Source organism: Alligator mississippiensis, chromosome 11 (genome assembly GCF_030867095.1).
Source record: "Alligator mississippiensis isolate rAllMis1 chromosome 11, rAllMis1, whole genome shotgun sequence".
In the NCBI taxonomy this organism is placed as follows: domain Eukaryota; kingdom Metazoa; phylum Chordata; order Crocodylia; family Alligatoridae; genus Alligator; species Alligator mississippiensis.
The window spans coordinates 53,736,163-53,750,640 of NC_081834.1; the positions used below are offsets into that span (position 1 = coordinate 53,736,163).

The window sequence follows — 14,478 nt, forward strand, 5'->3', positions numbered from 1 at the left end:
GGTGCGGAGTGGGAGGGGTGGGTCGAAGTCCTCCAGGAAGTCGGAGGGTGCCGGGAGCAGGCTGACACCACCCCCTTCCCCCTCGGTCCCTTGTGCAATGGGACGGCCCGTCCCCCCCCCCACCCCAGGCGGAATGGTCCGGCTCCCTGACAGGGTTCTTCCCCGATGGTTTCTTTCACTCTTCCATCTTCTCATTGGACGCGGGTCATTGTCCTCTCGCTTAGTGGTTTCTCCCAAGAGCTCGTTGGTATATTCCGCCTCCCCCGTTTCCTGGCGACCCGGTGGTTTCGCCCGGCTCCGCCCCCGCGCTCCCCGCGCCGGACTACGCCGCTGCCGCGCGCTCTGCCCCGCTCCCACCCCCTTCCCCGCGGCGCGGCGGGAGGACGGCGGCCGGCTCGGGACATGCCCCGTAAGAGGCCGTTCAGCGCCAAGCAGAAGAAGAAGCAGCTACAGGACAAGAGGGACCGGAAACGGGGTGAGGGGGCTGCTGGGCCCGGCTTCCCTCCTCCCCCTCTCCCCCAAACATCTGGGCCGGCCCCCCCCCAACATCTGGGCTTGGCTCCCCCTTTCCCAACTGCCCCGCTCCCCCAACATGTGGGCCAGATTGCCCCCCCAACAGCTGAGTTGCTGCCCCGCCCACAACAGCTGGGTTGGCTTCCCCCCAACATCTGGGTTCCTGCCCTGCCCCCCAACATCTGGGCCTGGCCTGGTGCTGGTCCTGCCAGGAGACTGGCTGCTCTCCTGGGCCCTTTGCTTGTTTCCAGGCCCAAGCATCCTCACCAAAGCATTGGACTGTTAAAGGTGCCTGGAGCGGTTGTTGATGCTTGTGCCTGGGGGCACCAGGAGGCGGCCGGCGGCCGGGAGTGGGGAGTCGGGGGCTCTGCAGGGAGCTGATCCCAGGGCCCCAGTGTGGCCCCAGGCAGGGCTCCCGCTGCCTGGCTGTGTGGCTGTGTCGTGTCGCCCCGTGTGGATCAGACCCGCCGGTCCTGCCCGAGCAAATCCTAGGGCTGTTGTACTGGGATTATACACAGTGGCTCTCCAGGGCTGGGTCTGGCTCTGCTTGTCCCCATCCCTGATCCAGTCTAACCACCCGGCATTCCTCGGCCACTGCCTGCAGCAGAGATCACCAGCTGGTCTAAAGAAACGTGGACTGGGAAGGGCTGATAAAGGGGCCCCACCTATGTCAGGCTAATCCCTCAACCTCTATTCAACCCCTAAATGCCCCTGAAGTGCTGAGACAATCGGCTCTCTCAAAAATTCCTGCTAGTAGTAGTCACCCGTTCAGTTCCAGCTCCTGCTCCGACTCCTACGGGCTCGCCTGCTCTAACCCACACAATCCCCTTCCCCTCCCAAAGCTGGGATTGAACCCAGGAATCCTGACACCTGTCCTTGTTTGCCCCTCCCCCTTGCCATCCGGCTGTCCTCTCTGCTACTATGAAGGTGAATGTCTGGGAGAATAGCCTCTTTCCAGGGAGGAGGGGCAGGATGCTGTGGATATGTGATATGGCTGGCAGCAAAGCAGCTCTCTGCAGCCTTGATGCAGCATTGTGGGTCCTACTCAGTCTCTCTGCAGTGCCCAGGTCTGTGTACTGCAGAGGCTTGTCACAGTCCAGTGGAACAGGAGCTGGCTTGGAGCTGGTGTCCCGTAGGAGAGAGGGCACTGACTGTCCCTTCTCAATGTCACCAGGTCTCCACGATGGCGTGAGGTCCAGCTCGAATAGCCGGAGTGGCAGCCATGACCGGCATGATGATCACACGGACACATCGGACAGCGAGTCTCTGTCCCTGCAGGTCCGCAGGATCAACCAGCAGCCCCAGGTCCGCAAGCCGGGGGAGCGAGGCTATGACCCCAACAGGTAACTTGGGGCCTGGTGGACCAGGGCCCCAGCCTTGAGGTTCAGAAGGATGTGACCTGCTCGAGGTCACGCAGGGAGAATGGGAAGAAGTGGGGCTTAAGCCCAGGACTCCTCAGCCCCAGCCTTCCCCCTGGCTTACTAGACATCACTCCCTTCCTAGAGCTGAGAAGAAAACCCAGTAGTTCTGGTTCCCAGCCCCCACCCTATTGCTAATCTTGGTAGGTTCAATAGGACGCATGTGATTGAGGTTGGCTCAGGTCTGTCCCCTTCCAAGACCGTGATGGATCTGCTGTTGGATAGTGGGGTGTGATTTCCTCTGCTTCTCTGCCTGTCTGAAGGGCTGAAGGGCATTGGAAGAAGCTCCATCCTCCTTGGCTAAGGCAAAGCCTCTAGACAGGGGGGGTCTGCGCATCCCTGACTGAGCTTGGATCACTTGGCAGTTTGTACCGGCCATGGAGTGGGCTCTGGCCAGCTGGGGAGAGGGCTCCCATTTGGAGTGGGGTTGGATTGGCTCCATTCACAATCCACAAGCGGTGCCTCTTCTATTCCTTGCCCCTTGAGCTATGTTTTTCTTCTTGTTTGAGCAGGGTCAGAGCTGGGACCAACTCCATGAGGAGGACCCTCAAGCTGCCTTTCCTGGCCCCCTCCCCCTAGTCAGCCAGTTCCTCTGTTCATCCATAAGTAAAACCAATTAGCTGAGGGACCCTTCTCAGATTTGCAGCCAAAGTCAGCCTAGATTTGGATCCAGAAGGGAGACTTGGATTGAGATAGGGGCTGAGCTTGAAAGCTTCGGCAGGGGAAATAACCATATCTGCTTGGGGTTTCCCAGTCTCCTCATGCCCTATTGGTTTCTTTTCCTGCCCCCACCCCCTCTCCCGCTCCCAATCAGGTACCGCATACACTTTGAGCGAGAGAGTCGTGAGGAGGTAGAACGGCGGAAGAAGGTGGCACAGGAAAAGATCCTGGAGCCCGTCCCCGAGGCTAGCCTGGAGTTGGACATCGAGGACATCTACAAATCTGGTTCTGGTGAGCAAAGGCCCAGGGCACTGCGTGGAGGATCGGGATGTTGTCTGGAGGGGCAGGAACTACTGGGACTCTGCTAAATCACCCCTTATCAGACAGATCTTGTGGCTGGTCTGTGCCACAGCCTGCTTTCTCCTGGTGGCCTCTGCTGCTTTCCAAAGAAATGAATCTCAGCTGCTTCGATCCATCCTGCTGAGATGTGGCCAGCTCTAGAGTGAAATGTGTCCCAGCAGGGAACTTTGCAGGAGTTGGATTCCTTGTTCCTCTTGGAAGCTGCCGTTCCCCAGTGGCTGCTGCTTCAAGTTCAACTCCCTGCTAAGCTTTCCAAGTAGCATTTCCCAGGGGAGGAGCTTTGTTGCTTGAAGCTAGTCTGAGATCCAGGGAGATAGCTGCTCTCTGGATCTCCCTGCTGCAGGAAATTAGTGGGACCATGGGGATCACTTTGTACTTATGTCTTCCGCTCTCCATCTCTTTTCTCTTCTCATTCCTTTTTTCTTGCCTGTCTCCTCTCCCACAGTACTAGATTTCCCCAAGCGCCCCCCCTGGAACTACCAAATGACCAAGGAGCAGCTCCTGGCACGGGAGGAGAAGTGTTTCCGGGATTATCTGGAGGGAATTTACAGCACCTACCAGCCCAGCCAGCTCAGCTACTTTGAGCACAACCTGGAGGTGAGGGGATGCAGGGCCCAGTCTGTCCCCAAGTGAGGGGAGGCTGGATTGGCTTATGTGGGTTGAGAAAGGGATACAAGGACCTTGGCCTTCCAGGGGGTGGGATTACAGGTTCTGATCTGATACCAGGTCAGGAGGAGGGGGGCAAATTGACTGCATTAGGGAATGGGAGTGGGAATTGAGCATTCTTGTGTTTTTTCACAATGCAATTTTCTCTTGCAGACATGGCGCCAGCTGTGGCGGGTACTGGAGATGTCAGACATTGTCCTCCTTATCACGGACATCCGGCATCCAGTAAGGGGTCCCTTTCCTCCTTTGTGTGGAGGGCAGAGGAGCCATCCTCAGATATAGTTTGGGAGCAGGGGGTAGTTGTAGGGGGCCAAGGCCACAGAGGCAGCCTAGAAGGCGGAGCAGAGAAGCCCTGGCCCGGGACAGCCTGCGTGAGATCTAGGGGCGGGGGCCAGGACTTCTGGGTTTCCTCCCCAGTTCTGGGAAGGAAATGAAGAGCCCCATAGCAATTTGATGTCTTCCTTGCTCTTGCTCCTATCTGTTGGTCAGCATCCCTGCTGAGCTCAGTTTTCTTCCTGTGAGTCCAGGCGGGAGGGACGATGTTGGCAGGGGTTCAGCTGAGATCCATCTGCATGTGCCAAGGGTCCCTGTGCCCTCCTTTCACTGCCTTACCATAGAGCACCTACCTGAACATAGCACAGCAGCTGCCATCCCAGCTGCTTCTTGGGTGTGAGGAAACATGGATGGGAATTGGGATTTCCGCTGAGCCCACCACTAGAAGCCTTCCCTGCCCCTATGTGCTGGGAGGGTTCCCACAAGATGCCTTCTGTCAGGGATGCAATGATGAGGGAAGGAAAGAAATCATTTTTGGTTATTGACTGCAACGTAACCTGGAAAACACTACTTTTGGTTTAGGCCCCTTCTCGTCCCCACTCTGCTCCCCAAGCGGGAATCCTTCCCGCCTGCTCTAACACTCTCATCTCTCTCCCACCAGGTCATTAACTTCTCCCCTGTGCTGTATAATTTTGTGACCAAGGAGATGAAGAAGCACCTGATCCTGGTGCTGAACAAGATTGACCTGGCACCACCAGCACTGGTGGTAGCCTGGAAGCACTACTTCACGGCCTGTTTCCCTGAGGTGCACGTGGTCTGCTTCACCTCCTACCCCCAACATGACCAGGACCCAAGCGCTGGTAATGCTTCCCCTGTTGAGGGGCCAGCTCTCACCCAGCCCTAGGTGGGGAAGGTGGGGGATTGACTTAAGTGGGAGGAGGAGGGACTACAGGACTAAGGTGGTTCCTGCATAGTTCCAGGTCAGTGGGGTGGGAGGTAGGGCCTGGACCTCATCTGCTTCAGGGGCAGGTTCTTTAAGGGCCTCCATGCAGGCCCAGAGGTGGGAGCTGGATGTTTTGAAGGGACATCACAACATGTTACTACTGAGCTGCATGAAAACTGGAACCCAGGAGTTCTGGCTGCCACTGCCACCCCCTGCTCTGACCAGTTAGACCCCATTTTTCCCCTCTGAGCTGGGAATAGAGCCCAGATGTCTTGATCCTGGCTTCTTCCTTTGTATCTACCAGTGTTTAAGAAGCGGCGAAAACGGCGAAAAGCCTGGAGCACTGCCATGGGACCAGCACAGCTGCTGTCAGCCTGTGAGACTATCACTGCTGGGAAAGGTAACACCACACCACCCCCCCCCCCACGTGCACGCATACGTGCGCACACACTTTTCCTCTCCACTCTCAGCTTGGGTGCCATGGGGGACCATTTATGTTCCAGAGTGTTAGAGCACTTCCTGGGTTGTAGACACCAGGATAGTTTTTTCTGGTACTGAAATGTAGTTCTTGGGGCATGGAGCACAGCACAATAATGCTACAGAGGGAAGCAGTTTGGTGACACCTGAGCTATTAAAACTTGGAATGGGGAATGAATGCAATGTTTATAAAGCCTACCTATAAAGAAGATTACATGAAGAGGAAACTGAATTGGAATTTGCTTAAGACATCACAGTGATTCACCTGCAATTCCAACTCATGCCCTACACCACTTTTTAATACACTTTGAGGAACAATATTGACTTGGGAAGAAAGACCCTTAGTGAGCCTCCCCTGGTGTCCCTCTGGCCCCTGGTGCCTCGTTGGGGTTTCTGGAGAGTGCCCCATACTGTATGGTTTCCCACCCAGAGTCTGATTGAATCCAGGCCTGATTAGTTTTCCCACCTCTGCTTGCAGCCGTATGGCATGTGCTTCTGATTCATCAGGTGTCTCTACTTCTTTTGGCTCTCTAGTGGACCTGAGTAGCTGGAAGGAGAAGATTGAACGGGATGCAGCGAGTGCCTGCCTGCCTGCAGAGGACTCCGATGAAGAAGAGGAGGAGGATGAGGGGGCAGCTGTGGTAGTGGAGCACCAGACTGACGTGGCCATGGAGGCTGGGGCCCCTTGTGAGGAACTATACAAAGATGGTGTCCTGACTGTGGGCTGTGTTGGTAAGAGTTGGTGTGGAGGGGGAAAGGTCTGAACCCTTAATGTATTGCCTGGTAGGCTGAGGGCAGTGCTAGGAATTTGTGATAGCAGGTGTTGGGCTGATTTGGAGTACAGAGGGAAGGTTGGGAAGAAGAGGCCTCTGGTTTGAGAGGTAAAGGAGGGAGCAGGATCTAAAAGAGGGCTTAGGGGGCAGGTGTCTGAGCAAGCTGCTGGGACATGGTTTGCGGGGGTCCATGTTGTAGTGAGGCAGAGCTCAGCTTGGGGAGTGGAGAGGTATGGACAGGTTGCCTGGGCTTCAGTTGCCAGGTATGAAATGGGGGTTGGAGAAAAAGGCATCTGAACAGTCAGGTTGGAGGGGATGTGTTGCTGGAATGGAATTTGGGGGCTCTGTGTGGAGGGGGTGTCTGGACAGCCAGGGTGGAAGAAATGACTGCTTGTTATAGGTCACAGTACAGTGGGGCCTGGTGGGTCAAGGACAAAGTGTTGTCTGGGCTGCATTGAAGTTGGGGAGGTAGAGAAGAAAATTCCTGTATGTTTGGTTGCGTCTGAGCAAAGGAGTGACGGGTGGGCAGGGGGACTAAGCTGAGCTTTGGGGCAAAGGAGGCCAGCTGGTGATTTGGGGAATGTCTGGCCAGATATTGGGTAGGTTAGGGTCTGGGGTGACCGAGACACCTGGGCAAGGTCTTAGCAGTTGCTGGGGGAGTCCACGTAGAGGATAACAGCAGGGTCTGGTCAGCAGGAGGCTTTGAGGAAATGGGGTGTGAGAAGGCAGGACGGTCTGTGGTGGGAGGAATTGGAGGGCAGGGCTTATGGAAAGGGTAAGTTTCAGGTGAGGGGATGTGGGGTCTTGGGGTTGCCCAGGGTTTCTGACTTGCCCCCTCCTCTCACAGGTTTCCCCAACGTGGGGAAGTCTTCACTGATGAACGGGCTGGTGGGGCGCAAGGTGGTGAGTGTGTCACGGACGCCCGGGCACACCAAGTACTTTCAGACCTACTTCCTCACCCCCACTGTGCGGCTTTGTGACTGCCCTGGCCTTATCTTCCCCTCCCTGGTGGACAGGCAGCTTCAGGTACTGCCCCACAAGTGGTGGGGGAAGGGAAGGAGGCCTAGCAGGTTAGAGTGGCCCTAGCAGCCTGGACTCCTGGGTTCAGTGCCCAACCCTGGAGATGATAGAGGGGTCTGTGGATTGGAGCATAGGGTGCTGGGAGCCTAGTGTCTATCATTTGCACTGATGGGGGTGGGGCCTAATGAGTTTAAGTTAGTTGTGTGCGAGGGGACTAGGAGTCGGGACTTCAGGCCCATTTTTCTCTCTACCTCAGTTTCCCTTGTAACTCTATTACAGGTATAATAGTCCCCACAGCAAGGGGATTACTAGTATGAGTCGTGCCTCATGGTGTTATCTGTCCTGGCGGGTACTGGCATAACAGTACCTAGTTGATGGGTACTGGCATAACATCCAGGCTTCCTGCCATAGTTGACCATTGCTACCCCTTTCTTGCTGCAGATCCTCTCTGGCATCTACCCCATCTCCCAAATCCAGGACCCTTACACTGCAGTAGGTTACCTGGCTGCCCGCATCCCCATCCAGACCCTGCTTAAACTGCGTCACCCGGATGCTGAGGGTAATCAACTTAAGACCCAGTGGTGTGCATGGGACATCTGTGAAGGTAAAACAATCTGCATGGGTGTGGTGGTGGCATGAGGGGGCACTGTGCTGCAGGCAGTGAGGAGCCCTTTTCCCTTGCGGTCTGTGCTGGCAACATTGACAGGGTGCAGCGCTGGGGAGGGGGATGAGGCAGCAGAAGAATGGGGTGGGGGACACGCAACTTGCTGGGAACTCTGACCTCCTTCTTGTATTCTTCCCAGCCTGGGCTGAGAAGCGTGGCTACAAGACAGCCAAGGCAGCACGTAATGACGTGTACCGAGCTGCCAACAGCATCCTGCGTCTGGCAGCAGATGGACGTCTCTGCCTCTGCCTGCGGCCCCCAGGCTACTCCACTCAGAAAGGTAGGAGACCACCAGAGTGATGCAGGGGGGAAAGGGATATCACTCCCATGGCACTGTGGGAATTTATCCAGCATTCCTCTATGATAGGGTCAGCAACGTTATCTAGCTCCACCCCCCTGCTCAAAGCAGAACCATCTCCAGTTAGATCATCCCAGCCAAGGCTTTGTTTGGCTGGGTCTTAAAAACCCCCAAGGACGAAGACTTCAAAACCTCTCTGGGTAGCCTGTTCCAGTGCTTTACTAACCCAGCTTGGGTCTGGCATGAGTGGGTAGTAGGATCAGGCCTCCTCCACTTTTCCTGGCTGCAGCTATCTCCAATGAAGCCTGTGGCCAGAGCTCCCCAGGCACCTGGTTGTGGCATGGCATGGACAGAGTCCTCCACTGCTGACTGCAACCAAAGCCACTCTGTGAGTGGATCCACAGGCTCCATGAGCTAGTGCTGCCCACAGGCCCCAGGTTGCTGACCCCTGCTCTTTAACGATGGACAGGGGAAAGGACATTGATGTAGTGCCAAGTTGCCTTTGAGCCAAAGGGAGGGGCTTTTGAGGAATCAGTCTGTGGCAGGTCAACAGAACATTGCATACCTCCAATGGCACTGTGGGTTTAGAGAGTAACTTCTATTAGATATTCTTTCCATTACAGTGGCTAATTTTAAAATGCTTCCCTCTTCTCGTCTGTGAAGAGCATTTAATTTGCAAGCATTTAATTTATTGCATACAAGAGAGGCTTTTTCTTCCTATGGTGGTTGTTTTCAGTACATTTTGTTTGCATTAGACTGATGTCCTAAACACAGTTCAGTGGCTAGTTGTTTGTGTTACCAGCTAATGTTGTGCCTGCTGGGTTTTAGTGAGGATGCAGGTACTAGTCATAACCAGAATACCAGGTACCAGGCAGAATAGGAACCCAGGGCTAGAACAGGGAAGTCCAGCGAGTTGGGAGGGCCTCGGGTCCCCAAACACTCACGCACACGCACGCACACACACGCGCACACACACACACCAGGCTGCCTGCTATGCTGTGTAGTCCATCCACCTGCAACGCTGCTCACCCTGGCATGTGCAACCCCCCCCCCCCCTTTTGCCCTGCTGTGCTGTGTCATGTGCTTCCCCCTCCCCACTCCACTGCATGCGCTTTCCCCCAACACTCCTTCCCTGCACTGTGCGGCATTGCCATTGTTGCGCCATGTGTGGTCCATGGGTTTCCCCAAGTCCTCCAGCCACAGGTTTCCTCCACTCTGAGCTGTAGCACTCCAGCCCTCCTGGTCTCCAGTGGTAGCAGTTGCAGAGTGATGGAGGGAACGGCATCTGGACTGGGACCTGGGGGTCACTGGGCCAGATTTGGCCTGTGGGCACCCAGTTAGACAGCCCTGGACTAGAAGATGAAGCCAGACACATTCATATAAAAAGTCACAAAAATGTAACAGTGAAGATGATTGACCATTGGAAGAAACTCCCATGGAAAGGAGCAGATTCTGTGTTCTCTGCTGAATTTATGCATCGGGCTGAGAATAGAATCCAGGAGTCCTGACTTTGTGATGCTATTGGTGTGGATATAATTATACAACTAATCTTTGCTTATGTTCCACCAGTTTACAGTTGTTTGTAGCTGGATTCCATTACCAGGTTGAGAGAGGCTCTTGTAAATTAGAACAGAGGTCAGGCTTCCTGGGTTTTATTTTCACTTCTGGGAAGCTAGCAGTCAGAGCTGATCATGCTGCTGTCTGATAATTAGTATATATTTTTTATAATTTATAATTATAATAATAATAGTAGGATTATCATTTTAAACTCCCTAATGAATGAATTAAAATGATTTTAATAGCATTAAAGATTGTTAATACTGTAACAAACATACATGGGATTTATGCAGAGAGAGAAGCTACATGTAAATTCAGTTTCTGTTAATGAGCAGAAATTACATGTACATTATGAGGAGTATAGTCTCTACTCAGCATGAAGCTAATAACATACATTCTTTTTTGTAGGAGGAGCAATAGCACTCCTTTGTAACTAAAGAGTAACAAATGCATCTAGCAGTACAATTATGTACAGTATTTAAATCCTATTAGAAAGAGCACACAGGTTGTAATTTATTATTTTCACTGCATCACAAAACTTGCATTCCCACTGGCGGATGGGACTGGGTATGCGTGGTTTAGGTGGTGTGGAGTGCTGCGGCTGAGAGTCTGGACTCTCTGGGGTTCTGTTGCCAGCTCCAGAAGGGGAGTGGAGTCCCCAGTGAGTTAGAGCAGCGGGTCTGGGAGCCAGGAGGCCCATCTCTGTCTGTCCCCACAGCCACCTGGGAGCAGCACCCTGAAACAGCAGAGATCAGTGCCCTGCAGAAGGCACATCACAGCAATGGCCAACACAGCTCTGGTGAGGAAGAGGAGGAGGAAGAGGAGATCTCCAGCTCTGGGGAAGAGGAGGATGAGGAGAAGGACCGGGATGCTGATGAAGAGGAAGAGGAGGAGGATCCAGCTGTCCCCAGTGGAGTTGGGACCAGCACCCCAGGCCAGCCTCAGCCCAGGAAGGTGCCTAAGGCAAAATTCGCCTCCAGAAATGCCTTTGCTTTGTTGGGAGAGGATGAGTGTTAGTGGCTCTCCCTAATGCTGGACACATTGAGAAATGGGGAGGAGGCTGGGCCCAGCCCCAGCCCCACAGTCATTCCCGTGTTATATAGCCACTGTGTATATGAATAAAGGTGACATTTATTTCCAGACCCTGCCTCCCTTGCTGGCTGGGATGTAGCAGCCTTCTCCCTGGTCCTCGGGTCATCCCAGCCCAGTGTCCCATGCTGCAGCAGACCTCTCTGGAGGAGACTGTTGGTCTTGCCTAGCTCAGAATTTCTGCTGTTCTGGCAGGACTCGCCCAGCCTGATGTCCTGCCTCCCTGGATGAGTAGTCCAGTACTCTGCCCCTGCTCATGGCTGCTGAGGACACAGAACTCCATGAGCATTGATGAGCAGGTACTTGTCTGTGCACTTGTCCATCCCCACGTGCTGGCACTAGGATGTTGCTCATGGAGAGTGGGGCTGGGAGACCTGGGGAACTGTCTTTTCCTGCTGACCATCACAACCCATGGCTTCTCCACTGCAAAGGTTAGTGGGTTGAAAAAGGGTTCCACACAGGCAAATTGGCTGCCTCTAGGCCTGTCCTTGTGCTCTCCTAGGTTGTGTCTATTGGATTACAGGGGCAGAACTTGAGGTTTATTTTGACAGTCAGAGAACTGCTCAGTTGTGGGGCAGATGGTATAATCCATTCTACCTCATCTCAACCAGTGTTAGTACTGGGCTGTTGGCAGGCCATGTCTCTTCAGGGCTGCTAAGTGTGAGGCTGCTTTTAGCCACATGAAGGAGATTTAATGTAGTATGACCAACAGCTTGCAGAACTAACAGGCACACTTGAAACACCTGCCTTAAGTATAAATGGGGATTTGGCAAGAGGCAAGGATTGTTTGGGTTCATCTTTCATTGGACTAGCTGCATGGTTGGCATAAAGTTAGACAAGCTAGGGTGGAGTGTCGTCTTCCTCCCACAGCAAAGTACCATGTGCGTTTGATCCACAGCTGCAGGAACGTGGTGGCTTTCAGTGCTAGTCCTTCTAAGCAATACTGGCTGGGCCCTTTGCCCCCGGTTGTCACTGCAGTTTGCCTTTCCAGCCGGGGTAAACTGCACTTAGATGCAAGTCCTTCAAGGTGTCAGGCCTCTCCAGGTATCTTACACATGTAAGTGAGCAAAATACTAGAAAAACCCCAGGGCAAAAATCAGGTTATTGCTCAAGTAAGCAGCTTTTTGGTCAGTGTATTGGGCTGTAGGGGCCACCTAGTGGCCCTGAAAAGCCGGTGAAGGTACCAGCTGCTGGCCTGTGAGAAAATGTCAACCGCTTCTCAGCTAGTTCAATAATCAGTGTCCTATTTAGGAAGGACTGGTACTGAGCACCCATGTACGCAGTTCACATGCCAAATGTCTCTGCCTACCAATGCCACAGCCCTCTGGTTGCTTTGGGGAATGACTGGTGCCTGCTAAAACAGGATCAATGATGATGATACCACCAATGCCAGTCCTTAATATACTATGCTGAAAAGGGGGTTTCCTGGAAATGGAGGTCACAGTGTTTCTAAGTGATGGAAACACCTCATAGGCTCATAGAGAAGTAGGGCTGGAAGGGACCTCCAGAGGTCGTCTAGTCCAGCCCTGTCCCTGAGGTAGGATCATCCCTAGCCAAACTATTCCATACAACCCTATTCTAAACTCTACATAAGACTACCATCAACCCTGACACAACATAGGCCTAGCACCCTAACCTGCTACAAGAGGGTTATGCGTATGGTTAGAGGTATGGAAAACAGGCCATATGATGAGAGGCTGTGAGACATGGGTCTGTTCAGCCTGGAGAAGAGAAGGCTCAGAGGACTTGGAGGCAGCCTATCAATATATAAAGGGTGCATATCAGGGACTGGGAGAACATCTGTTCACCAGGGCTCCCCAGGGGAAGACTAGGGTTAACGGTCATAAATTGCTACAAGAGCACTTAAGATTAGACATAAGGAAAAACTTTACAACTCAAGTGTCCCGGGTCTGGAATAGACCACCCCGCCCCCTCCAGAGTGGTTCAATCACTCTGGATATTTAAAAAAAAACCCCCTAGATGCTCACCTTGCTGAGGTCATCTGACCCTAGCAGTCATTCCTGCCTAAGTGCAAGGCACTGGACCTGATGATCTCAAGAGGTCCCTCCCAGCCCCTAACATCTATTAATCTATTAATAAAGCTGGGGAACCATGGCAGGCAATGTCCTGCTTCTGTAAAATGTTGTCAATATTTGCTTAAGAAGTCCCAGGTAATGCCCCCTCCCCCCACCCCCCTGGTACAGGGGAAAGCAAACCCCCATAGTTGATACCAATCTGACCATGGGGTAGAGTTCTTGACTGACCCCAAATACAGTGATCGGTCTGATGCTGAGTGGAGGGCAAGACCCTCTAGCCATGAACCTCTGGCTTTGCTCCTAGCAGGAGAATTGACACATACCAGATGAAGTCCCCAACCTTAGCTATAGCTAACATCTAATGCCTCTGGGAGGCTTAAAAACACCCTGACACATATAGCAGCAAAAAGGGAGGGAGGGTAGGGAGCAACCAGCAAGCCCAGAAGCATGGGGAAATACCCATGGTTTTCATAGATTCATAAATGTTAGGGTCGGAAGGGACCTCAATAGATCATCAAGTCCGACCCCCTGCATAAGCAGGAAAGAGTGCTGGGTCTAGATGACCCCAGCTAGATACTCGTCTAACCTCCTCTTGAAGACCCCCAGGGTAGGGGAGAGCACCACCTCCCTTGGGAGCCCGTTCCAGTCCTTGGCCACTCGAACTGTGAAGAAGTTCTTCCTAAGGTCCAGTCTAAATCTGCTCTCTGCTAGCTTGTGGCCATTGTTTCTTGGTAGAGAATAGTAGTAGAATGGTAGAGCATAGCTACACCTAGATTCTCCGTGACCAGCAGCTGTGCAACCTTTTGAATACCTGCAGTGATGGAGAGTCCACAACTCCCTTAGGCAGCTATTCCACTGCCTCACTGTTCTCACAGCAGAGTTTTTTCAGACACCCAAGCTAAATTTACTTTGCTGCGACTTCAAGCCATTGGTCCACCTTATTAGCACCGAAACCTGCCTTAATGTCACCACTGGCCCCAGCATGCCCAGTTCTCAGGGGCCCTTTTATTTCAGATTTGGGGTCCCAGGATTGCTGAATGACAACTTCCTGTGGAAATAACACCCAGTGCTTCTGCATGCAGGGTCACCCCAGGGGCTGAGCTCCAGGAAAATCCACATGAAAGACAAGCCCTGGCTTTGTGTCAGGCCTGTTTCAGCTGCTTTACAGGACTCAGCACTATTTGTTCTTAGAGCATCACGCACCCCTCTAAAACCCTTAGCAAGTGAAAAATTCCAGAGGGTCATGTCCATAACCCGCAGTTGCACAGTGGACACTAGTGTTCATCGGTAGAAACTCACAAATGAAAACCACTAATGAGCCCTTAGCCTCCAGATTGGGGCACTTGGCAGCAGCATTGCCCCAGCCCTGCCCTGGCAGAGAGAAGTAGGGGCAGCTTCTGCTGGGCAGAGTTGGAGCTGGAGAGATGAGGCCAGGGCAGAAAGTAAGGGGCTAGGGGAGCAGAGGGTAGAGAGCCAGGTACAGGCACAAGGAGCAGGTATCGCTCCCAGGCCCTACAGCACTCCTCACCCCATCATCTTAGCAGACCGGGGGATACCAAACCAGTCCACTTTCGATCTGCCCACACCAGCTCTACACACTCCTGCTCTACACTGTCCATCATCCCATCCTCACATCCCATCCTGACAAGACAAGGGCGAGGGTCCCTAGTGGACAAGTCTGTATTCCGCCTTGATCCTGTGAACCACCAGAGACCTCAGCTGGCAGCTACT

The 14,478-nt window shown here is 53.4% G+C and overlaps 1 protein-coding gene across 1 annotated transcript; it reads left to right on the top strand.

Moving 5' to 3' along the window:
- Positions 1 to 174: 174 nt before the first annotated feature.
- On the top strand, positions 175 to 10,764 carry GNL1 (G protein nucleolar 1 (putative)). Its single transcript, XM_006275252.4, has 12 exons — positions 175 to 475; positions 1,688 to 1,856; positions 2,746 to 2,882; positions 3,397 to 3,548; positions 3,771 to 3,842; positions 4,552 to 4,750; positions 5,138 to 5,233; positions 5,845 to 6,042; positions 6,931 to 7,109; positions 7,545 to 7,707; positions 7,907 to 8,047; positions 10,341 to 10,764. The coding sequence occupies exons 1-12, from the start codon at positions 403 to 405 to the stop codon at positions 10,637 to 10,639; spliced, it is 1,878 nt and encodes a 625-aa protein (XP_006275314.1). The 5' UTR covers positions 175 to 402; the 3' UTR covers positions 10,640 to 10,764.
- Positions 10,765 to 14,478: the final 3,714 nt, after the last annotated feature.